Raw genomic sequence first — 25,506 nt, 5'->3', positions numbered from 1 at the left:
GTTAAGAAACAAAACAAAAAGGAGCCAAGTGAGAGGCAGCCGCCCTCCCCTCCCGTGTAAGGGCGGGCAGGTGGGAGGCAGGGAGCCGTGCCGTGCTGTGCTGAGCGGGGCTGGGGGCTGGGCTGGAACCTGCCAGCCTTGGTGTGGGCGGGGCTGCTCTCCATCTCCTCCCAGCGGGAGGGGGGGGGCAGAGGAGGCTCCCTGGGCCTGGGGGCGGGAGAGCAGGCCAGATGGAGGGCCTATTTATTCCCCTCTTGGGCGGGTGGACACCCACTCAGCATTACCAGTGCTTTGGTGCCCGCGTTCGTGTGGTGCCCAGTGGCTTCATCGTCTTCCTCTGTGGGTACCGTGGGAACGAGGGCACAGGACCAGCCTGTAGCCAGTGCTTGGGAAGGCCTTGCTTGACCCCGTGAGAGGCCCCGCGTTGGCATCTTGGAGGTCTTGGTGAGATGAGCGTTGTGCTACTGTGAGCTGCAGGAGAGCGCTGTACCTGGGGGCTCCCCTGTGCCAGGCTGGAGCCCTTCAGACGTTCTGAGATTCAATTCAAAGGCCAGCAGAGCCCATTCACCCCAGTCCTCCCACTTGTTAGCTTACAGCCAGGCTCAGCTCGCCTGGGAACCCAAACCACGCTCTCTTCTCAGCTGCACGCGCTGTGTGTCCACGGGGGCCACGTGGCCACCACAATTCCCCAGCACCTCTGTCTCCTGCTCCTGCATCTCTTCTGCCACCTTAGAAACATTCATCCAATCATGGCAGGCCAGGGGTGGGCCTCATGCTCTGATTGGCCCGCCTGGGTCACACGCTCCATCTCTCCCTGGCAGGGACTCAGTTCCACTGAACCACAAGGACATGAGGACTAGAGGCAGGCGGGAGGGTTTCCCAAAATGGGACCAGGGTGTCGTTCCTGGCACCAGGGACTACATGCTAGACAGACAGTGAAGTGTGCTGGCCGATGATGAGAGCGGAGGTGGGACCAGCTTCCTTCACCTCTCAGGGTTCTAGGGGAGGCCAGCGCAGCTTGTCTGTGGGCCCTGGTCAGAACCTGCCCCCCTGAAGGGCTGGGTGTGAGGATTCAGCCTCTTCCTGGGCCACGCCCAGCAGTCTGCCACTTGCCTCTTCCTCCTCTCTGCCCTCTCTCCCAGCTGGGGAGGGGAGGAGCCTGGCATGGAAATCCAGGGCTCGTGGTGAACTCCAGGGGTAGGGTTCCCTGCTGTTTCCCTGTGTGGACCCCACTCAAACACTAAGCGCGAGCAGAGTAGCGAGGCAGCGAGAAGAGTCGGCAGGGCCTGGCGAAGTGGCCTCTCCACGGGCTTTTCCTCCCGTGTCCGTGGCCTGGCGCCGTATCCTTTGGTGAGAACGCCGCTCTGAAGTTCTCCGCAAAGACTGGGCCAACTGGAAAGTGGACACTAGAGAAGGGATCATGGAGAGAAGTGGGGGGTGGCCTGCCACCCCCTCCTAGGCCTATGCGTGTGTTTCCCAGACACGGATTGGGAACGCTAGGGAGAAGAGAGCCTCCAGAACCTCCCAGACTTGTCCCCTGCTGTGCACGATTTAGGATATCCAGTGTGTGTATGTGCAGGCCAGGGTTGCCCAAATCTGGGATCAGTTCGGTCAACAGGGCGTGTGTGTGTGTGTGTGTGTGTGTGTGTGTGTGTGTGTGTGTGTGTGTGTGTGTGTGTGTGTGTGTGTGTGTGTGTGTGTGTGTGTGTGTGTGTGTGTGTGTGTATGTGTGATGTTTAACACTTGTAGAAATTCTGATATGTTAGCCAGGCACCGATGGCTTACGCCTAGCTACTCAGGAGGCTGAGATCTGAGGATCGAGGTTCAAAGCCAGCCCAGGCAGGAACGTCTGTGAGACTCTTATCCCTAATAAACCACTCAGACAACTGGAGGTGGTGCTGTGGCTCAAGTGGTAGAGCGTTGTTCGCCTTGAACTGAAGAGCTGAGGGACAGCGGCCAGGCCCAGAGTTCAAGCCCCATGACCGACCAAAAAAAAAAAAAAATTCTAATATGTGCAAGTCTAAAGAGGGAAAGTAAAGACCTGGGAGTCACTGCACGAGGCTGGCAAGCTACCTGGGGCGGCCGGGACCACAAAGCTGTGGTCAGGTGGGAAGGTGGGCGTTTCCACCCTGCCCAACATCCCCAATCTCTCTCCTATGTGCAGAAATCCGTGCAGATCAGAACAGAAGCCGGCTCGCGCCTCCACATCGAGCCTCCTGTGGACTACTTGGAAGACTTTGAGCCCTGTGGGGAAATGGCTGGCGAAGCCAACGAGGCTTCAGGGGACCACCCACAGGTAGGACCCGCTGCAGGGCGCTGTGGCCCTCCGGGGGCCCTTGCCAGCCCTGACCCACGCTGCCCCTCACCCACCCCTCACGGCTCATCTCTCAATCCTGATGTGAAGAGAGCGGAGCCTGTGCCAGGCACCTGCTGTCCTAGTCAGGGAGAAGCCTGGTGGACAAGAAGGGGCATTGTGGCAAGGATTCATGGGAAAGCATCCCAGGCAGAAGGAACAGCCATTTGCAGAGGGCTGACTTGTTCACAGATCAGGGTGCAGGCATGGCGCGAACAAGGAGAATGAGGTTGAGGTGAGGCTGAGCACAGTGGACGTCAGTGAGAAGCATGCATACGCAGCTGGGCTTGCTGATAAGGGTATTGCTTTTTTTTTTTAATTGTGAGAATATCATACCGAGGAGTTAACAATTACATGGGCAAGATAATGAGTACATTTCTTATCAAGCGTTGCTGCCTCCTCTTTGTTTTCCCTTCCCATCCCTTCCCATCTACCCCCCCACCTCCCCCTACCCGATCCCCCCCCGCCCCCCACCAAAGTATTGGTTTGTTGTTGTTGGTCGTGGGGCTTGAACTCTGAACCTGGATGCTGTCCCTCACCTCTTCAGCTCAAGGCTATCGCTCTACCACTTGAGCCACAGCTCCACTTCTGGTTTTCTGAGTGGTTTATTGAAGAGTCTCACAGACTTTCCTGCCTGGGCTGGCTTTGAACTTTGATCCTCAGATCTCAGCCTCCTGAGTAGCTAGGATGACAGGTGTGAGTCATCGGTGCCCAGCTAGGCAAAATTCTTGAGAAGTAACAGGTCAAAGTCAAGTTGCTAAGTTCCTCCGCCCTTGTTCCAGCCTCGATCTCAGAGCCTACAGGGCAGAGGTCCTGACCATGGCTTCTGGCCAGAAAACTGCTTCATGAAACAGCAGTGTCTTGGGAAGGAGGAGCAAGTGCTACCCAAGGCCTCATTCCTCCCTTTCTGGGGTGCATTTTACTCACAAGGGGGGAAGGTCAGGAGCAAGGGTGTCTGTGCCTCACATACTGGTTATGATATTATCCGCCAGTGCCCTGGTAATACTTGCTTTCAGTGAACCAAACGCCATCCATAGGAGAGAATGAACACTGGGTAAAATGGTAGGTCTTATTGCCTTCCATATACCCAGAGAGCTTGCTTTTGTTTGCTTGTTTTGTTTGTTATTGAGTCAGGATCTCTGTGTAACACAGGCTGGCCTCAAACTGACAGCCCTCCAGTCTCCATCTCGGGAATTAGCGGGATTACAGGCATGTACTACCGTGCCGCTCATTCGATTTTACATCTGCTAAGGAGGACTCTGCTGGAGCTGTCATTACCAAACAAACCCTCTCCTTTCTTTTAGCTGGATTTCAGCCATGTTCAGTTCCTCCACCGTGTCCCAGTGTGTGTGTGTGTGTGTGAGGATGCCCTTCAAGTCAGGGGCTCTGCTAGTTTGCCTTTGATCAGGCACCCGGCACGTTATTCAATGAACACTTAATTCTTCCTGCCCAGGCTGCCCAGCTCCTCCAACACCAGGCAGCCACGTCCCTCACAGGCTTTTAAGAGCCATTAGCTTCCCTGCCCGTGCCCAGGGCCAGCGTAGCTGCTGCTGGTTCCAGCGCGGTTCATTTCCTCCACCGCGAGCGCCTGATTGTTTCTCTGTCTCTCCCTTTTCTCCCCATCTTGAGGGGCTCTCCCCAAGGCTTCACACTCAATTTCCCCTTCGAGTTATTTTCCTGCAAAAAGAAAGAGGGAAATGGCAATGCCAGCTTTCCCCGCAAAGGCAGTCGCATTACCAGACGCGATCTGAACAGGCAAAGAATAGAGAAAGGCGCCTGGGTAAACCTGACCTTCACTGTTGAAACTGACCAGCCTCTCCCTTCCTCCCTTCCCCGGTGAACTGACATTTCCTGGTTGCTCCGAGTTCAAAGACCACACGTCAAAGGTGTGAACTGCAGGCTGGCATTAGCCAATCAGGATGCCTGTGTGACCATCTGAATCACCTTAGCCAATCAGGATGCCTGTGTGACCATCTGAGTCACCTTAGCCAATCAGGATGCCTGTGTGACCATCTGAATCACCTTAGCCAATCAGGATGCCTGTGTGACCATCTGAGTCACCTTAGCCAATCAGGATGCCTGTGTGACCATCTGAATCACCTTAGCCAATCAGGATGCCTGTGTGACCATCTGAATCACCTTAGCCCATCAGGATGCCTGTGTGACCATCTGAATCACCTTAGCCGATCAGGATGTCCATGCAACAGTCTGAATTGGGGATGGGGGATTCTTTGCAAACGTGAAATTTTGGAGTCCACATGTTTGTTTATTTGTTTTCGAGTGCTGGTCCTGGGGCTTCAACTGAGGGCCTGGGCATTACCCCTTAGATTTTTCACTCAAGGTTGGCACTCTACCACTTGACCCACAGATCCACTTTGGCATTTTGCTGGTTAATTGGAGATAAGACTCTCATAGACTTTTCTGTCTGGATTGACTTTGAACCAAGATCTTCAGATCTCAGCCTCCAAGTAGCTAGGCTTACAGGTACCAGCTCCTAGCTAGGGGTACCATCTTTTTTTTTGTTGTTGGTTGTGGAGTTTGAACTCTGGGCCTGGGCGCGCTGTCCCTTAGCTCTTCAGCTCAAGGCTAGCACTCTACCACTTAAGCCACAGTACCACTTCCAGCCTTTTCTGTTTTTGTGGTGTTGAGGAATCAAACCCAGGGCCTTATGCATGCGAGGCAAGCACTCTACCACCGAGCCACCTTCCCAGCCTTAGGGGTCCATCCTTTTACAGGACCACTGCTGTCTCCATGGACAGGTATGGTCCACACTTCAGAACCAGATGCGGAGGATAAAGCATGAGATAGTTACTTTGGGGGAGGTAAGGGGGCTTCTGGAAACTGCAGAGTAAGGGCTGGAGGGAGAGGGTCGGCGGCTGCTATTTCTCATGGGCGGCAGATGTGGGGTTCCTGGTTAAGTAGACCTTACAAGAGGGAAGGAGGCAGCCATGTGGTACAAAGTGCCCTAGACAAAGGGAGCTGGGGCAGATGCAAAGGCCCTGGGGTGAGGAGCCGAGGCGGAGAAGGGAAAGAGGAGGAAAAGATGGGAAGACAAGAGTGCATTGGAGTTGGGACCATCATAAACATGAGGGATTTTTCCTTGCCGAAAACCCTAGGGTTTTGAGCCATTTTACAACTAGACAGTTCCACCAACGGGTCCTCTCGCAGTCATAGCCGCTGTCCTTGGAGCATGCGCCATGTTAAGTATCAATAGTGAAGCGGTCCCAGTCTGCAAGACACCAATATAATCGTAGTCGTGAGATACAGATTCAGGTAGATTGCAAGTCTACACTGATGTCCCATAGACTTCAACATGTTTTATTTTCTATCCTCTATCGATTTATGGACCCCCTCCCCCCCCCCCCCCACAACGGACTTTCTATTTGTATGAGACAGGATCTCACTATGTAGTCCGACCTGGCCTGGAACTTGAGATCCTCCCAGCCTCAGTCTCTGGAGTGTTGGGATTACAGGTGTGTGCCACCACACCTGGCTTCAGTGAAGTTTCAGAAGCAAAAACCACAGTGAAAAGGGCGATGACGCGGTTGTAAGACGTAAGAAAGAGATGGGGTGAATTAAAGGGTATACAGAAGGAGTGGGGGACACAGACATTCTTAGGGAGTTAGAGACATTCTGCAGCCTGGGGCGGGGCAGGGGCAGGTCTCAGGAGAAGCTGAGATAGTCTGCCCAAGGTGCAGCTCCCAAGGCCCAGGGTTCAATCCCCAGCACCGAAAATAGATAAAGGAATGGATATAGAGAGATATATAGATAATATATCTACATCTATTCACTTAGCTTATCATAGAAAGGGATTTTTTACTAAGGAGGTGAAATTTTGAGAGCTAGAAATTGGATTTGTGTTGTGATCTATAAAGACATTACTATATAAATGCAAATGAATACATAAACCCTTTAGCTGTGGTTTTTTCCTACTTTGTCAGATTTGAGAGAGAAAACCCAAAACTTGGGAAGATAGAGGTAGGCAGCAAAGGCTTTCATGTTAAGACATGAAAACCCAGGTTGCATGCTGGGAGGGAGGGAGAGGAGCACGGGCGGGGGGGGGGAGGGGGGCCGCCACAGCCTGATTGCGACTCCTGGGCGGGGTCAGCTCCTATGGGGGGGAGCAATCACCCCACCCCTCGCTCTGCTCACCTCATCCTTGCTCTGTTTCATTTTGAGTAGGAAACTGCTCTTGCCCATGGTGTTTTATATTCCGTATTCTGGACCAGGAACGTAGCACGGACAGTGAAGCCATGGGTTCGATCCTCAGCCCTACAAATACCTACATCCCCTCTTCTGAAGAGGCTGGAGCTTGTCGGCCTCTGGCGGGAGTTGAAAGAGTGGCTGAGGTTCGCTAAACCAGGAGTGGTCTCTGGGCCTTTCCACAAAGGACTGGGGGTCTGAAGCCATCAGCCTTTAGCGCCTATTTCCTCATCCCACTAGAAGAGGGGGGCTGGCTGGCACTGGTAGTTCATGCCTGTAATCCTAGCTACTCAGGAGGCTCAGAGCTGAGGATTGAGATTAGAAGCCAGCCCGGGCAGGCAAGTTCCTGAGACTCTTATGTTCAGTTAACCACTAAAAAGCCAAAAGTGCAGGTGAGGCTCAAGTGGTCGAGCACTAGCCTGGAGCGAAAAAGCCAAGTGAGTGTGCAAGGCCCTGAGTTCAAGCCCCAGTACCAAAGAGGAGAAGAAGAGGAAGAGGAGGAGGAGGAGGAGGAGGAGGAGGAGGAGGAGGAGGGAGAAAGAGAGGAGGAAGAGTGGATTTGGTAGATTCAATATTTTCTCTTCCCGCTGGGAAGAGTTACTAGAAAGCCCTGTTCCTGTGTCACACACACCATGGGAACAGAGGGCGTGCGTAACTGATGGGGTCTCCGTCACCCCCAGACTTTGTGTATGTCACTAGGCTGCCGGGGTTGAATCTTGCTCTCCACCGCCACAATCCAAGTAAAGGAACAATGGCTGGATTATGTGAATGAGGGAGGGAAGGGGTGGGTTGAAGGTGGGCTGAGGAGGGAGCTGGGGGGTTGGGGGGTTGAGGGGGGCTGAGGCAGATGGGGAGATACCCAGGGGAGGGCAGCCTAAGAGGTAGGCAAGGCTCCTGGCCACCCCTTCATTCAGCACATCACTAAGTTGTAATTTACGGGGTCAGTGTTTTCCCAACCATGAGTCAGGACAAGTAAGCCGACAAAGAGTTTGTGTGCACTTGCACGCAATGGCCGAGACTCTAGGGTTTCTGGCATTCGGTGTTTAGTTTGAAGAATATTGACATCCATGATCGGGCAGGGGAGAAGCAAGTCCTCACTTGGTCTCAGCCCAGCCTGGGAGGGAGAGAGGGAGGAGAGACCAGTCCTGGGGCTTAAACTCAGGGCCTGGGCACTGTCCCTGAGCCTTTTTACTCAAGAGGAGCATTCTACCCCTTGAGCCACAGGTCCACTTCTGGCTTTTTTTTTTTTTTTTTTTTTTTTTGGTAGTAGTGGTTAATTGGAGGTAAGAGTCTCATAGACTTTTCTACCCACTTTGAAGAGTGATCCTCAGATCTGAGCCTCTTGAGTAGCTAGAATTACAGGTGTGAGCCACCAGTGCCCGGCCAGTCCTGTTTTCATTTTGGCAGTGCTGGGGTTTGAACTCAGGGCTGGCTAGGCAGGTGCTCTATTACTTGAGCCATACCTTCAGCCCTTTTGTGCTTTAGTTACTTTCCATCTTAGGTTTCATGGTTTTGCCTGACCAGGTCCGGACTGTGATCTTCCTACCTGCAGCCTCCTGCATAGCTAGGATTACAGATGTGCACCACCATGCTCAGCTCATTGATAGAGGTGACGTCTCACCAACAATTTTATGTCCAAGGTCTTCTGAAACTATGATCCTCCCAATCTCTCTTTCCCACATAGCTGGGATTACAGGTGTGATCCATCATGCCAGGCTTTAACTTGTTAAACCTGTATCAGAATAATCTGTTCTGCTTATTAAGCGTGCAAATCCTGCTAGGCACTGGTGGCTCACACCTGTAGTCCTAGCTACGCAGGAGGCTGCAGCTCAGAAGGCTGAGATCAGAGGATCGTGGTTCGAGGTCAACCTGGGAAGGAAAATCTGTGAGAGACTCTTATCTCCAATTAGCCACCAAAAAAGCCAGAAGTGGAACTGTGGCTCAAAAGAGGTAGAGCCCTAGCCTTGAGCACAGAAACTCAGGGACAGGGCTGGGAAGGTGGCTCAGTGGTAGAGTGCTAGCCTTGCATGCCTGAGGCCCTGGGTTCGATTCCTCAGCACCACATAAGCAAAAAGAAAAAAGCCGTAAGTGGCGCTGTGGCTCAAGTGGTAGAGCGCTAGCCTTGAGCTGAAGAGCTGAGGGACAGCACCCAGGCCCAGAGTTCAGGCCCCACGACCGGACCCCCCCCCAAAAAAAAAAAAAAAAAGCAGAACAGAAACTCAGGGACAGCGCTGAGGCCCTGAGTTCAAGCCCCATGATTGGCCAAAAAGAAAAACAAAAAGTGCAGATTTTCATATCATACCCCAAGGTGCAGAACTAGATCTAGAGGAGATAGGAAGGACTTTACATTTCTTCCCCCTCCTCCCCCCCCCCCCCGCCGCCCCCCCACTAGGGTTTTAACTCTGGGCCTCCAGCTCATTTGACTTGCTAGTGCTCTACCATTTATAGCCTGACTTCTTACTGATTTTTTTGGACATGCAGTTTCCTAGAATTTTTTCCTAGTTTCTGCCCAGGCCAGCTTCATACCTTGATCCTCTGGATCACAGCCTCCTGAGTAGCTAGGATTACAGACATAATCCTGCCAGAGTCTGGCAGGATTTGCATTTTTAATGAGTCTGGCTGGGAAATGCTCATTAGTGACTTCTGGAATAGGTCTGTACTTCTTTTTTTCTTTTTTCTCTATTTGGTTAGATTGATTTCTGGGAACTTATATTTCCCTTTTATTTTTCTAGCTTTGCTCTGTGTGTTTGAAATCTCCATCATTCTGTGCATAACAGTGTCATGATCCTTTTCCCATGGCGTGTACCTTTTACCGATATGAATGTATCACTCTCAGTATCATTTATTCCAATTTTAAAAAATCGGTGGCAGCCGGGCATGGTGGCACACACCTGTAATCCTAGCACTCAGAGGGCTGAGGTAGGAGAATTTTAAGTTCAAGTCCAGCCAGGGCTACATGGTCAGGTCAGGGCTACCCAGTGTTCCATAGCAAAGCCATATCGCCAAACCAAACAGAAAAAGAGATAAGAGAGTAGGTGAACCTTTTAGGTCTTGGGTCTTTCTTTAACCCTGGAAACCTTTCATTTGTTATTCTTACTATTTTCTGTTTTCATTTCTGTGTATCCTCCTATTGGACAGGAGCTCTACTTTACATCTCTTAGCTTTTCCTTCAGACTTTTTGTCTTTAAGATAATTTGTTTTTTTTCGTACTATGCCCTTATTAGACTCAGTTTGCGTACCCTGTGGCTCTCTCTGCTACTTAATTTATTTTTGTACAAATGTTCACGCTACAAAGTTTTCCTGTTCCTTTTTCACAGGTCATAGACGCTCTCCTGCGTCCCTAGGGTGTTCATTTTCTGTGTGCTCGAGTTGTCTTCTACTAAACTCTCTTTCACTGGGTATTAGTTGTCTTGTAATTAAATCAGTTACATTTGGTGTCTACATTTCAGGGTGGTGATTTCCCGGGGTGTTTGGTGAGTCTCAGTTGCTTGCTTGACTCTGCATGAGGGGGGAATCCCATGACCTCTTCCTGTCCCGGGGTAGGTGGGGGGCTCGGCCCCTCCTCCAGGGGTGGGGGCTTCCCCCTAACTCTGGGATGGTTCCCTCCTACCCTGGTGCCCATATGACAGCTTGGGCCTTGGGTGAGCAGCGCAAGTGGAGTGGCTCAACTGGTAGAGCAGCTGCCTGGCAAGCTCAGCCCCCAAGTCCCCAGTATAAGAATAAAATTAGCCAGCTGGCCATGGAGCTCATCCTCTAGTTCGAGGCCCTCTGTCCGTTGTGACAGAGGCTGGCACTCGGTGGCTGTCTCAGAATGGATGGCACAGCTGCGTTCGCAAACACCTGGCTTTTGCTGATCGCCCGTTCTGGGCCCGGCAGCAGCACAGATGACAGGTAGGCAGCGCCTGTCCATCCAGTCTCCGCTTAGGCTGCTTTTCAGGAGCAGCTCTTCTAGCAATTTCCTTAAGCCTTGTTCTCACCCTCCATGTGGAGGTGGACGGGGGGGGGGGGGGCGGGGGGGAGGACAGGTGGCATCCAGGCCAGCCACCTGCCTGCCCCCCCCTCGTCCATAGAGGGTTTTCAACGTGGAGACGACGTGCACTTAGCGTTTGAAACACTGACACGGCGTAGAACAAGGTTTCAAAGCAAACCTTGTGAAGTCAGTTTTCAGAGAAATTTCTGGAAGATGACATCCAAGCACCCCGTGGGTCCCACAGCGTGGGGCCCCTTTGAAGTGGGGGGTGCACTGGTTTCAAAGCCACCAACTCCTGGTCCTTCTCTTTGCAGACAGAACTGTCTGTCTGCTTCTGTTTCTCTGTCTCTCTGTCTTTGTTTCTCTGTCTGTCTCTGTATCTGTATCTCCTCTCTCTCTCTCTCTCTCTCTCTCTCTCTCTCTCTCTCTCTCTCTCTCTCTCTCTCTCTCTCTCTCTCTCTCTCTCTCATATTGCTTCTTTGCCCAGCTCTTCTCCTCTGCCCTTGGAACAGATGGCTTTCTGTCACGTGAGCATCTCCAGGGCCTCTGTTCCCAAAGTCTCACTCACCTTGTGTGAGCCAGTAGATTCTTTTCCTTTGTAAAGAAGACACTAACCAGGGAGAAAAATACAACAGAGGGGTCCATCAACTCTACTGGATGTTGATAGAAATGAACTAAGCAACTCAAGGGCAGCGATGGGAGGGAGGGAATGAGAGGGAAAGAGGGAACAGCTAACACTAAGCAAAAGGAAAGAAATGTACATATCACCCGATGCAGAAGAAATAGCTGTGTTGTCAAAGCTCATAGAATTCACAAACTTTATAGACCTAGATAAATGACAATTTGCCTTGTGAAGGTGAAAATGTGTTTGTGACTTTAACTAAGTATCACTATCCTACAATACTGTGAAATTTATGTAATCACTTAATCTCAACAAAAAATTATTAAAAAAAAAAAAAGAAGGCACTAGGTATATGGAACCTAGGCTTGGTTTTTTGGTGTTTTTTTTTAATGTGTATTTTGTAAATACAGTTATACCTCTAAATTTACATTAATAGAAGCAAAAGAAATCAAGTTGAGACAGAAGGAATTAGAGAAGTTCAGATTTCCTTTTCATGAGAAGTAGTCTTTGTGAAAATACCCAGCAGCTTCTTAAATTATGAACTAATAGGAAGAGGTAGGAATTATTTTTGTGTATGTGTCCATCCTGAGGCTTGAACTCAGGGCCTGGATGCTGTCCCTAAGCTTTTTTGTTCAAGGTTAGTGCTCTACCACTTTGAGCCACAGCTCCACTTCCATCTTTTGGTGGTTAATTGGAGATCACAGTGTCTTGGACTGGGCTTGCTTTGAACTGCGATTTTTCAGTTCTCAGCCTCCTGACTAGCTAGAATTATAGGTGTGAGCCAGTGGTGCCTGGCTTCTTTGGGATTTCATATTCAAAATGTGGTCTGGGGCCTGTCGGGCCTGCACACTCTCAGGCCTGTTTCAGGTTCACTCAGTCAGAAAAATCTTGGCAGGCGACTGACTCCACTGTCTGTGTTCACAGCCCAAGAGCCAGAATGTCTCTCACATACGTACATGCAGACAGTTTCACACACACACACACAGATATATATATATATATATATATATATATGAAACTCACACATGCGTGTACTCACCCACAAATGTATATTTGTGCCTGCTTGTGTACAGTTGCATGCCCATAACCACAGGCACACACACACACACACACACACACACACACACACACACATGCATGAAGCATATGTGGCCACACACACATACACGTGCATATACACAGACACACCTGTGGACATACACATGCACTTGGGCATGCATACACACGTATGCGCACACACATAGAGACATCTTGGGGATGCAAACATCGTAATTATCACATCACCACCACTCCCCCACAGAGCTGAGCCCGTTTCCCGGCCCTGCCCTTGCTCATCTTCAAAGACACGACAGCTCATGGGTGGAGATGTTTTTCATCATTAAATGTGCCTTTGGTGGGGAATCGGTTTTCCGTTCATGTACTTCCAAATCAATTTTTGTTTTTCTTCCATCAAGCATCATATGTTAGGCTTCATCTCTCTCCTTGGCTTTGGCAGGAGCTGAGGAAAAGCCTGGAAGCCTGCGGCTTGGATCCCCCACAGCAGCTCGAGGATCGCTCCAGCGATGAGGGCGACTCGATCGAAGAAGAGGTCCTTTCTTCAGAGACGGAGCCTGAGGATCCAGAGCCCGTGGCCTGGCCTGGAGATGATGTCCCTCTGTCCAGTGGGGACCCCGCCCCCGAAGTCCATCTGGAGGACCAGGAGCTGGAAGGATGGCTTCCCAGGGCCGAGACACTGGTGGTGCTGGAATCGAACCCGCCCTCCATAAGTGAGCTCCGGCTGTGTGGCTAATCAGGGGGCGTCCCAGTCTGTGTGTGTGTGGGGGGGTTCAGTGTCAGCTCTGGTCAGGGACAGGGGTCCACCAGGCGTCTGTGATCACGAGACCTAGAGGCTTCCCAGCGGCCCTGAAATTTCAGGTGGCGATCTTGTGCCAGGGCCTGCAGGGCTGCCCAGTGCCGCCTCTGTTGCCAGTTGGCAAATGCAGGGTGGCTGATGCTACAAGGGCTGTTGATTGGCTTTGGTATCTGACACTCCAGACTCCCCTCTCCTTCCCTCCCCACCTTCTTCTCTCCTCCCCTCCTGCCTCTCCCCTCCCCTCCCCTCTCCTCCCCCACCTTTCTTGCCCACCGCCTCTGCTTTCCTTGGCATCAGATCCAAACACCGAGAGGCCTCGTCGGGAGGTGGTGGCCGAGGTGGTGGCCGTGGGACCCCATCACAAAGGGACTGTTTCCCTTCCCTACCCTCCCCGGTTCCAGCCAAAGTCCCAGGCCCACCTCTCAAGACTGCATCAGGGCTAGACACTGGTGGCACCCAAGGTTCAAACTTGGGGCCTGGTGCTTGCTCAGAAGGTGCTCTGCCACTTGAGCCATAAAGGGCACAAAAGTCCTCGGTGCTCTGGTTCTTTCTCAGATAAGGTCTCACTTTTTGCCTGGAGTGGCCTTGAGCAGGGTCCTCCTGCTTGCACCTCCAGTGTGGTTGGGATGACAGGCACACACCACCAGGCCCAGCTTTATATTGGTTAAGATGAGGTCTCGTGGGCTTTTTTTTTTTTTTGCCTGGGTGTATCTCAAATCACAGTCTTCTGGACACAGCTGGGCTGGGAGAGCCTGGAGGCAGCAAATCCATCTGACTGCTCTGTGCTTTCAGATGCTCTGAGTTGAGCTGGGAAGATGGCTTAGTGGTAGAGTGCTTGCCTAGCATGCATGAAGCCTTGGGTTCTATTCCTCAGAACCACATACACAGAAAAAGCCATAGTGGCGCTGTGGCTCAAGTGGTAGAGTGCTATCCTTGAGCAAAAGAACCTCAGGGACAGTGCCCAGACCTGAGTTCAAGCCCCAGGACAGCTAAAAAAATAAAAATCAGATGCCCTGGGTTACCCTGCTCCTCAGAGTGGCACCCCGCCCCCCCCATTTAGCCCACCAGATTGTAACCCACCCATTCTAACACTTGCCCTATTTAGAATGTACAAAAAATGAACACCTTGGTGTGTTCTAGACTATGTCATTCATTTCGTTTGTGGATTTTTGTGCTAGTACTGGGACTTGAACTCAGGGCCCTGCATTCTTGCTTGACTTTTTCCACTCAAGGCTGGTACGACGCTACCACTTGAACCACACATCCACTTGCAGATGGCATTTATTTTTATTTACCGTCTCGTGGGGCACAGCGGGCAAACCGGTCCAACGGTCTTCAGTTTTCCCCTAATCTGGATTCCAGGCCCCTGATAAGGAGTAGGGCAGTAAGTGTTTGTTGAATGAATGAATGACTGAAGGAACAATAGTCACGTGGTTAACATGTAAACAATTGTCTCCTTCCCCCCCACCCCCCAGGTAATAAAAGGGAAAGGAATTTGTCTGCCAAGCGGAAAGACAATGCCGAGGTCTTTGTTCCTAGCAAACCTGAGCCCAGCGGGAATGCACAGTCCCCCACTGTGTTCCCCAACCAGGAGAGGCCAAGCTCTAGTAAGAATGGTTGGGGGCGGGGGCTGATCTGGGGCTGGAGACTCACAATGGGGTGCTGTGGTGGGAGGCCCCACTTCCTTGGCCTGTATAAAGAGAAGGAGATTGTGGGAAGGCCTTCAGGTACAGTTGGATCCAGGTGATTATAGTATGTCAGAGTTCTCCTCTCTCCCCTGGTTAGCGCCAGTCTGAGACTGAAGGGCCAGCTGGCAGGTGAGGGGAGCCTCTGGGCTGGGGCAGGAGAGCCAGGGCTCAGCCACTGGGGACTCTGGCTTGTTGTGTGGCTGGCGCAGGTCCTGAGTCTGTCACTAACCAAGGAGACAGGAAGGCAGCCAGTCCTGGAGGTATGGGATCTGTGCATGGACAGGGCTTGTGGGCCTCAGCCCGGCAGGGTGGTTCAGTCCCTGTGAGCCGGTGCCTGGTGAGACCAGTCAAGCAGCAGGCTGGTGCCTGGGAGGAGGTGGATCAAGGTCATGACCTTGGCAGGTCACAGAGGTGTTGGTGTTCACTCACCTTTGGGTGGGAGGGCTCGGCGGGGGGAGAAGGGGCACACAAGGATGTGGACATCTCTGGGGTCTCAAATCCCTGTGCCAAGAGCGGATCAAAACCCACAGCAAATAGCAAGTGGCGGTGTGGCTCAAGTGTTAGAGCCCTAGCCTTGAGCCGAAGAGCTGAGGGACAGCGCCCAGGCCCAGAGTTCAAGCCCCACAACTGACAAAAAAGAAAAAAAGAAGAACATTGCCGGGTGCTGGTGGCTTATGCCTGTCATCCTAGCTGCTCAGGAGGCTGAGATCTGAGGATCGTGGTTCAAAGCCAGCCTGGGCAGGAAAGCCCATGAGACTCTTATCTCCAATAAACCACTCAGGAAACTGGAAGTGGCGCAGTGGCTCAAGTTGGTAGAGTGCTAGCCTTGAGCTGAAGAGCTGAGGGACAGCAATCAGGCCCAGAGTTCAAGCCCCAAGACCGACAAAAACAAAAGCCACAGCAAGGTAGGAGTGACTTGGGGTAAAGGGATGAACCACTCACCGCTCACTATCTTTCTGATCACAGTGGGAGGGAGCGGAGAGGCCCTGAGAGGAAATGTCTGTTTGGTTTTTATTTTTCCTTTTATTTCTGTTCCAGTCCTGGGACTTGAACTCAGGGCCTGAGCTCTAGCCCTGAGCTTTTTCACTCAAAGCTAGCACTCTACCACGTGAGCCACAGCTCCACTCCCAGCTTTTAGATAGTTAATTGGAGACTCTCCTGGACCTTCCTGAAGGCTGGGCAGCGGATGCAGTGTCTCCTTCGGCTAGGGGCAACCTTGCCCCTCCAGGGTGGAGAATCAGGTCATGGCTGGGTTTCCCTGGGGTCAGGGGTCTGGTTTGGAGGGAAGTGTGAGTTGAAGTTGGGACACGGTGTGGAGGGAGCCGAGATGGTCCAGGCACTGGAGGACTGGGGCCCTGAGATGTCTGAGAACAGCTCCGCCCACACTCTCCTCTGGGCAGATGGGGGGCTGGGCTGGGGGGCTGCTCACACCCTGCTTTGTACTGGGGGAAGGGCTGTGGGGTTTGATGCCCTCACAATTAGACCTGGCACATGGCGCCTCCCCTCCTCCGTAAGTGTAGTCTACTTTGGAATGGCTTCCGCCTTAGTACTCTTCGAGGCAGAGCAACTCAGCTCTCCTTGGTGCTACTACTTTTTCCCCTGTCTTTTCACTTTCACATCAAGCGGAGTTCTCATCTCTCTCTGGTAAGGCCTGTCACTGTGTGAGCCGCGCCTAATGGCTTTTATTTTTCTCCTCTGACAATCTGTGTGCTTTCCACGGGAGCATTTAGTCCATTTACGTTTAATGTAATTGCCCATCTCTCTCTCTCTGCGTGTGCATCCACTGTCTTCCTGTCTGCTTTGCGTTCGTCCCGCCTGGTTCACTTCCCTCCTGCCCCCCTCTCTTGCCTGCCTCCTTCTGCACCAGTGGCCGTGGTTTATTCCTTGTTAGTTATGCATTCTTTTATTATTCTTTTAGTCGTCACCAGAGACCACACCATGCCTGTTGGGCTTATTGGAGTCTCCTTGGGATTCACAAATTTACCATCTCCCAGACAGCTCCCATTTCCCCCTCCCAACTTAAATGCATTGCCAGGGGTTTTCATTCCATCGTTGTAATTATTATTATCATCGTCATCATCATCATTATTATATTATTACAGTCATGTGCCCCTCACCCCAGAGATTGTGACAAAGTCTGCTTCATTTCCCAGCTCTACAACTGCCATCACCAGAATCCCTGGCACTGGGAAGTGTCAGGTGCTGGTTCCCCTCTCCTGCCTGCTCCTCTCCCCTCCACTGCCTGCCTATTGCTTCCTCCCCCTCTCCACCCTCCTCCCCGATTGTTGGGCTTGAACTCAGGGCCTAGGCGCTGACCCTGAGCTCTTTGACTCAAGGCTAGCACTCTACCACTTGGAGCCACAGTGCCACTTCTGCTTTTCTGGTGGTTTATTAGAGATGAGAGTCTCATGGACTTTCCTGGCAGGGCTGGCTTCAAACTGCGATCCTCAGGTCTCAGCCTCCCGAGTAAGCTAGGATCACAGGCATGAGCCGCTGGCACCTGGCCTATTTCCTTTTTAACACCTTGCTGCCAGAGTTGTGTAGTATTTGGTTTAGGTTTCCTTCTTGCGCTCCAAAGAAGGATTCGTGTGAATGAGACCACCTGCCATTCCACAAGTGTCACCTGTCACCTGCACTCTCCAAAGAGTTCTTCCCCCCACCCCCTTTCTCAGCAGTTCCACTAGCGTCTGTGAAGTGTGTGTGACCCCTACAATCACTCCATCTCTCCTCTCTGTCTCTCTCTGTCTCTGTCTCTCTTTCTCTCCATGGGTACCGCCTAGGGCTCAGGTTCACTGTCTCAGTCCAGTAAAGAATTGCAAGGAAGAATATGGAACACAGGGTAAGAAGCAGAGAGCTTCACCACAGGAGCCAAAGTCGGGGAGAGAAAGTCACCGACTCTGACTCCGACTCCGACTCCTCCTCCAAAGGCTGGACTCCCGCTCCCCAACCAGGCAGGAAGAGTCGGGAGGAGAGGGGAGGCCTGGGGAAATGGAGGAAAAGCCTCTTAGCTATTGGCGGGTTAGTATAAGCCCCCAACCTGGACTTCTGACTGGGAGAGCCGCCTTGTGCCTCTGGCTTCCCAGGAGGAGGAAGAGGGAGAGGAGGAAGACGATGAGGCAGGGGGAGGAGGGTTCAGACTTTTAGGTGTAAGAGAGTGAGTAGTGAGGCCTGGAACTCGGGGACTCCCCCCGCCCCTGTCAGCTCGTGGGGGTCCTCTTATTTAGTCCTTAGGCAAATCTCAGAGGATCTGGCATCTGGTTGAGTTCACCCCCCCCCACTCCACGAGGAGGGGACCCTAGCCCCTGAGGGGGTCCCCTCAGAGTCTTGGACGCCTTTACTTTCTCAGAGCTGTGATCTCGACTTTCCCTGGGGCGGGGGAGGAGGGGAATGTCACCATCCCCAGTCCTCTCTCGAGATCCAATGTCCTGTGGTGCCCAGTCTTTGTCCCCAAGCCTTTGGAGCAACTTCCTTCTGGGGAGGGACCGCGTTGTGTGGGGCAGGGAGAGGGATGGCCGTATGTGATGCAGAAGGCCTGCACTCGGGGTTGTGGGGGAATGATGGACTGGAAGCTGCCATCCTTAGGTACAGAGGCACACTCGTGGCGTGGCGAAGTGGAATTAGGCCCTCAGCGGCAGAATCAGCATTCCTGCAGCGCAGCCAGCATGCTCTCAAAACCCAGTGTCTCCCAATGCACCGGTCAATGTCCACTAGCAGCTGGTGATGGAAATTTGAACGGGCTCAGGTCACAGAGGACACAGATCACTCAGGACCGCAGAAGTCCCCGCACTGTCGATGCAGCCTCAGGCATGGTGGGATCCAGTGCACGCGCAGTGTCGCTGGGAGGCCGCTTCAAGGCCGGTGGTTCTCAGATCTGGACCTGCATGAGAATTATCAGCAAAGCCAAGGAAAACACCAAGGACGGGATCGAAGCCCCACGCCTGGAAGTGGGCCTGGAAGTGGGGTGTGACGCGCATCTTCAGCATCTCACAAGCTCCCTGACTTTTCTGACCCTGAGATGCTCGGGGAGCCGCAGGCCCCTCTGCTGTCAGCCGGGCATCGCCTCCATGGCCGTGGCCCGAGAGGCTTTCCCAGAGGGAAAAGGACGATCCCTCCCTATGCGAAGATGGCCCATGAGCTCCCTGGCCACCATGGCAAAGAAGCACCCGCGGTGTGGTGTGGGGATCAGAGCAGCCCCAGCCGCTCCTGCTGCTCTTGGCTTCATAGGTCAGGGTTAACAGGCAGCTGCCTGCACAGAGACCCCAAACAATGGCAAGAGCCAAGTAAGCCAGCCACCTGCCCACGACGGGCAGGGCCTGTGCCCACGATGGGGCTGCGCCACCCACGGCCCTTATGAACCTCACACCGGACTCCACGGTGACAGTTCCCTAGCGAGCTGGCCCGAAAACTCCCAATCCTGCCTCAGCCTTCCCAGTGCTGGGACTACGGGCATGCGCTACCCTGCCCAGTTTCAGGCAGCTTTTCGGGAGATGTCAGGAACCTCATTTTATCCCAGTTTTTTGGATTTCATTTTTGTTTTTGTGTTTTGAAGCTTGTGGTTGCCTAGCAAGTATGAGGCTCTGAGTTCACACCCCAGTAAAGCACACACACACACACACACACACACACACACACACACACACACACACACACACACACTCCAAAAAAAAGAAAAGTATAAAAGACATACAACAGGCGGTTTCCCCCCAGTACTCAGATTTCACATTGGCCGTTTTGATCTCTGGGGTGGTAGAGGGGGCCGGGGGTGGGGGAGACTCTGGGACTCTGAATTGGAGCTTTGGCAGTCACAGCTTGGGAGAGGGGCGGCTCACCCCGTGGGTTTGTGACCTCATCTTCTTAGTGACCCCGTGTTGCATTCATGGTAAATGTCCCCGATCGATCGGCCTGTTGTTCGCCTGTGAGACAGGAGAAGGCCCAGCACCAGGAAAGCAAAGCACAGTGCAGTTATGAGAGAGGGATGCTTCACAACCAGAAAAGAGCAGTCGGGGATAAATTAAAATGTGCAATTTGGCGGTGGCTGGTGGCTCAAATTCACCGCGTGCATAAATCGGCCATTGTGCCCATCTGCGGGGAAAATCAATCCGCTTTCCCTGGCGCTCGCCCCCGGGTGAGGTACGAGGGTGTCAGAAAGAGTTAACAGGCCGCCTTGCAGGAACAGGCACTGCAGGAGGGGGGCGTGGGGGGTGGGGAATGGCCATGTGGGGTGGACCATGTGTGAAGGAAGGGGGGGGTTGTTTCTGGGAATCTGGGAGCGGGGACAGCACGGGGCCTGAGCCGCAGAGCTGACCTTCACTCCGAGAAAGGGTGATTTCATTTGGAAGCACATCATCTTAGCATATTATAACTCAGCACACGCAGCCCCCTCCACCCCCAACCCCGGGCCGCTGCCGCCCTGGCACACACACAAGAAAGATGCTGACAGGGGAGGTGGCTTGTCCATGGTCCTCGCTGAGAAGGGCTGAGTGCAGGGCCCGTGGCCAAGGACAGAGCGTCCCCCGCCCCTCGGGCGCCCAGGGCGTCCCCGGTCATCTCGGGGCCACTGTCTCTCTGCCCAGCTGTGGACCTCTGTACCCCTACCCTGGAGAAAGGCCCCTCGCCCTGCAAATCAGCGGGGGGGGGGGAGAAGGCCAGGGTCAGCTTGTTGCTCTTTTGGGGAGCTGGTTTGATCAGTTGTGATGCGTGGGAAATGGAGAGGAGCTCATGAATTTCACATTCTGCTCATCCTGGCGCCGCCGAGCCTCCCTCCCTCCTTCTCCCCTCCCTCCCTCCCTCCTTCCCTCACTAGAGCAGTGCCAAGGGTGCTGGGCACCGCTGTCTTCTGCGGGGGCCGCCGTGCCCGGGTACAGCTGCTCCGGGCAGATGTGTGTTTTACATGCTTACAAGTGCTCCCGGGTCCAGGTCTGCAAGGGAAGTCACTTCCCATCTTCCCGTCTGACAAACGGGATGATGACAGGTGCGGCAGATACTCACAGGACTCCACGCCTGTAGGCCTCCGCTCCCACGTCCTCTTCTCAAATGGTGGCTGTGTCCCCTGTTGTCACCCCCCACTCTGCTGCCAGCTTTACCCTGTGCTCGTGCCTGGCCCCCTCTGCCTAGGAGCGTGAGGTCAATGAGGGCCAGGCCTGGGCTGGCGGTGCCCACCTCAGTAGCCCCGTGCTCACGGGAGCATCTCAGGCCCGGCCCTCAGCTTGCACCCCTCCCTTTACCAGCCAGTCCTGGAGGCCAGGGAGGGAGGATGCCAGCACTGGGGCTTGAACTCCATACCCAGGCGCCATCCCTGAGCTTTTTTTACTCAAGGCCGGCACTCTACTACTCGAGCCATAGCCCCTCTTCTGGTTTTTTGTTGTTTAGTCAGGGTTAGAGAACCACGATCCTCCGATCTCAGCCTCCCGAGTAGCTAGGATTGCAGGCAGGAGGGAACAGTGCTGTTCCCACGCCGCCGTTCAAAGCCGAGCTCGGTGCGGGACTGTCCACGGGAATCTGAGTGGCTGTAGTTGGCTTTGCCAGGCTCTGCTGGACAGAGTCACTTCCCAGCCCTGCCCCTGGGCAGCCATGGCCGTGCTGTGGCTCGGGGCCTCTCCCTCCAGAATCCAGAGCAGCTGTTTACCTGGCATTCGCCCGTGGGGGGTACAGAGTCACTTAGAGAGGAGGTGGGGCACGCGGGAGGGTGCGAAGGTGCAGGGGCAGCTGGCAGAGCCGGAATTCTTGCAAGAGCCACGTGAACGTATGTTCATGTGAAAGTATGTTCTGTGCGAGTTTGATGTCATATTTGTAATATTGGTTGGGAGTAGCTTACATACACATTGATAGACACACATCTGTGCGTGTACACACAGCTCTCTTCTCTCTGGCCCTAGCAGTTCTCAGAGCCAAAGAACGGCAGCCATTCTGCAGGGCCACGGTCCACGGGTGAAATTCGGGATGCTCAGCATTAATGCAGCATTGTCACCTAGGCACCAACACTACTGGAATTTCTCCGTGACCTACAACAACATTCTGTCATAGGGCTTGAACTCAGAGCCTGAGCGCTGTCCCTGAGCTCTTTTGCTCAAGGCGAGCTCTCTACACTTGAGCCACACCTCCACTTCTGGTTTTCCGGTGGTTCATTGGAGATCAGAGTCTCACCATTTTCCTACCCAGGTTGGCTTTGACCCACGATCCTCAGATCTCAGCCTGCTGAGTAGCTAGGATGACAAGTGTGCACCATCAGTGCCCAGCTTACGACCGCATCCTTTTTTTGTTTTGTCTTGTTTTTTGGGGTACCGAGGACTGAACTGGGGACCTCCACTTCCTAGGCAGGCCACACCCTGGCCACTCCAGCCACGCCCTGCTGTGGGAACCACACCCCTGGAGCAGAGCCACACCCCTAACATGTGGGCCCTGCCGCTGCCACACAAGCCACACTGTGACCCTTCTATAGTGCTGTCCCTTGTCTCTGGAGATGACAGCTGCCCACAGCAGAACCCAGCCATTGGCTAACCTTGAACTTTGATCCCTGGATCTCTTCCTCCCTAGTAGCTAAACCACAGTTCTGAACGCCCACACCCACCCATGAAAGGCTCCTGACAGCTCAGGGTGCTGGTCTGGGCATCCACTGCACGGCCCACAGGCCCGTCAGTCTCCTTCCATCTAGACCAGTCCTCCAGGATCTCTGTCTTTCCGGCCCTGACCTAGTCATTCTGGAGGGCGCTGTGTCTTCGCACACAGTCCAGGGCTAGAGGACACTCTCCAAAGGGAAGTTCCTGCTGTTTGCTTCCCCAGGACCCAGCAGCCGGCGGGAGAGGCCCCTGTCAGCAACCCGCAAAGCCACGTGCACGGCGGAGGACCGCCAGGAGGAGGCGTCAGCCGTGCTGAGAGCCATCCAGGTGGAGAACGCCGCCCTGCATCAGGCCTTCCTGGGCAGGAAGGCCGAGCCCCCCGGCAGCCCTCCGCAGGTGCGTGCACCCAGGCCCCAGAGCCATGGAAGATGGGGAAGAGCAAGGCCAGGTTCCGCTCTGCACTCCTGAGGCCCAGGCCCTGGCCCGATTCCCTGGTTCCTGGAGCCCCTCGCTCCAGATGTGGCCTAGGAGGAACAGAGAAAGCCGGGCTGCTAGATCTTCCCCTGAGAGCGTGCAGTGGAGGTCTGGTCCCCTCCTCGCATCCAGACCATGGGCCAGGATGCTGGACGCCATCAGCAAACAGCATGAACCAAAGTCCAGTGCCACATGCACAGAGCCCCGCTGTCTCTGGGTGCGTCCCTTCATGTGGTCCCAGTGGGTCCTCGGGCCCCTGTGTGTCTAGATCTTTCTGTACCTTTTGCAGGCAGAGACCAGGGCTGGAGTGCTTTGTCCAAGGTTACAGACTTTTTTTTTTTTTTTTTTTTTTTGCTTGTGTTTTTGTTTTCAAACCCCAGTATTGGGATTTGAACTCAGAGCCTCATATTCAGCTTGGCTTTTCTATTCAAGGCTGGTGCTCTACCCCTTGAGCCATGCCTCCAGCCCTTTTTGCTTTAGTTTTTTTTTGTTTGTTTTTGTCGGTCGTGGGTCCTGAACTCTGGGCCTGGACACCGTCCCTCAGCTCTTCAGCTCAAGGCTAGCACTCTACCACTCGAACCACAGCGCCACTTCCGGCCTTTTCTGCTTATGTGGTGCTGAGGAATCGAACCCAGGGCCTCATGCATGCAATGCAAGCACTCTACCACCAAGCCACCTTCCCAGCCCCAAGTTTTGTTTTTGTTTTTAAGCTAGGGTCTCACATTTACATGTAGCCTGCTCTGGACTCACAGTCTTCCCAAGTCGCTGGGACTGCAGCATGTACCACAACACCCAGGCTGCTAACCTAGGTTTCACAGGCTTTTTCTCCTTCTCAGCTGCCTCGCTCCACGCCGATGACCACAGCCCAGGAGCCAGCCAGGGCAGCTGGAGGCGCCCAAGCCATCAGCCTCCTGGGAAGCAGGTACCCGCCCCTCGGAGCCCAGGGAGGGCAGCAGGGCAGGGCAGCGGGCAGGCAGTACCCGGGGTCTCCTTTGCTTTGCTTCTCTTTTCCACATGACCTGCCCTCCCTCACAGACTTGAGCCCCAAAGCAAGGAGTGTGTGTTTGATTTCATTAAGGCAAATGGCCTGTGGCCCCCTCATTTTGGTCTCACCCAGGAAGACCCCCAAGCCCACTCGAGGCTTCCACGGCAGGGTGGTGAACTGGCTCCCCAGCAGACGTGGGCCACAGTGGCCCCGAACGGTTCTTTAAACTCATTTTTTCTCTAGTGTAGTGTGATCAGACGTAACACCCGGGCCCGTTCACGTCCAACCTCAGGCCGAGGGGTCACCAGGCCTCCTTATCAAGATAGACACCGCCCCCCACCCCCTGCCAGATCTTCGGGGAACGTTCATCCTCAGAATGATGCACCAGCTGGGGCCTGTAGGCCCGCTCTCATCTGGGCACGCAGGCGCACTGCTGGGGCCGCCATGCACAACGGAGCAGGCTGTGCACGGTGCAGAGTGCCCGGCAGAGGGGGAGAAAGGGGGCCGCGGTGCAGCCGGCACGCTGGTCACCCAGAGTCCTGACCCGCGGCTGCGGTGGTCCAGAATGTTAGGGAGCTGCTCTCCCTCAGCATGAAGGAGGAATTTACTGGCCCTGAGCGGAGGCCCCCCCCCCCCCCCGCTGTTTACTACGTGTCAAAAACATAAGTAGGCGCGAGGCAGAGCCAGACATTCTCACAGACCCCCAAGTGGAAATCGCACTTACCACGCGCTCGCGCACGCAGCTGCCGACATAAATAAGGGCTCACAATCCCCAGGCCCTGGGTAGATTTTAACAGCCCCGTAAAACACGTAAAAGCCAGGCAGGTGCCGCTAGCTCACGCCTGTCATCCTAGCTACTCAGGAGGCTGAGATCTGAAAGATCGCGGACCAAAGCCAGCCCGGACAGGAAAGTCCCTGACACTCTTACCTCCAATAAACCACGGGGAAAACCAGAAGTGGCACTGTGGCTCAAGTGGTAGAGTGCTTGCCTTGAGCTGAAGAGCTGAGGGACAGCTCCCAGGCCCAGAGTTCAAGCCACACTACTGACCAAAAACAAACAAAAGCTGTTCATAGCTGGCAGGTCCTACAGAAACAATCCTTGCAGGCTGGGTTTGGCCTGCAGGCATCAGTTTGTCACCTTGCTTCCATGGTGCTCTGATCTCCTTCTAATGATGCAGCTGTTCATTGCTTACTTTGGGGGGCTGGTCCTGGGACTTGATCTCAGGCCCTGGGCACTGTCCCTGAGCTTTTTTACTCAAGGCTAGCGCTCTACCACTTGAGCCACAGCTCCATTTCTGGCATTTGGGTGGTTCACTGGAGATAAGAGTCGCACAGACTTTCCTACCAAGCTGGTTTCCAACCGTGATCCTCGGGTCTCAGCCTCCTGAGTAGCCAGGATTCCAGGCGTGAGCCACCAATACCCAGCCATGCAGCTGTTTCTTAAGCTAGGGGCCGGGTATCTGGCCGCTCAGAGCTGCGTGTAGGACATGGTCTCGCTCAGTAATGGCCACTTCTCCTAGCGGAGAAGAGTCAGCCAGTCACCTTGGGAGACGTTGTTCTCCTTTGTGGGTTGTTTGCTGCTGCCTTTTGCTGAAACCAAATCTCATTTCAGGCAACCGCAGAACCTTCTGGAAGTCCTGCAGGCTGCTGACAGTGACTCTGCCCCTCTGCCCAGGGCTGGTGCAGCGACAGACAAGCAAGCACTGGTCCCACAGGTAAGGGCCAATCCCAGAGGCGCCCAGGCCCCTTGGTGCAGTCTCCCCGCCTCCTCATTTGGGGTAATGGACGCAGAGAAAGAAAGCT

At 53.8% G+C, this 25,506-nt stretch overlaps 1 protein-coding gene across 5 annotated transcripts in view; it reads left to right on the top strand.

The window, feature by feature from the left end:
- Positions 1 to 25,506, top strand: part of Katnip (katanin interacting protein) — a 117,666-nt gene that overhangs the window by 57,859 nt on the left and 34,301 nt on the right. For 4 of the 5 annotated variants that reach the window (XM_070004278.1, XM_070004277.1, XM_070004281.1 and 1 more), the window contains 6 exons: positions 2,165 to 2,296; positions 12,644 to 12,914; positions 14,476 to 14,607; positions 22,468 to 22,640; positions 23,555 to 23,640; positions 25,316 to 25,418. In XM_070004278.1, the coding sequence (XP_069860379.1) occupies positions 2,165 to 2,296; positions 12,644 to 12,914; positions 14,476 to 14,607; positions 22,468 to 22,640; positions 23,555 to 23,640; positions 25,316 to 25,418 (897 nt within the window). The remainder of the gene's footprint in view (positions 1 to 2,164; positions 2,297 to 12,643; positions 12,915 to 14,475; positions 14,608 to 22,467; positions 22,641 to 23,554; positions 23,641 to 25,315; positions 25,419 to 25,506) is intronic. The other variant, XM_070004279.1, reaches the window with a different exon arrangement.

The sequence above is a fragment of the Dipodomys merriami genome, unplaced genomic scaffold, assembly GCF_024711535.1.
Source record: "Dipodomys merriami isolate MVZ:Mamm:240054 unplaced genomic scaffold, mDipMer1.0.p SCAF_62, whole genome shotgun sequence".
NCBI lineage: Eukaryota > Metazoa > Chordata > Mammalia > Rodentia > Heteromyidae > Dipodomys > Dipodomys merriami.
Note: the sequence above shows the minus strand (reverse complement) of the source record. Positions and strands in the feature narration are given on the sequence as shown.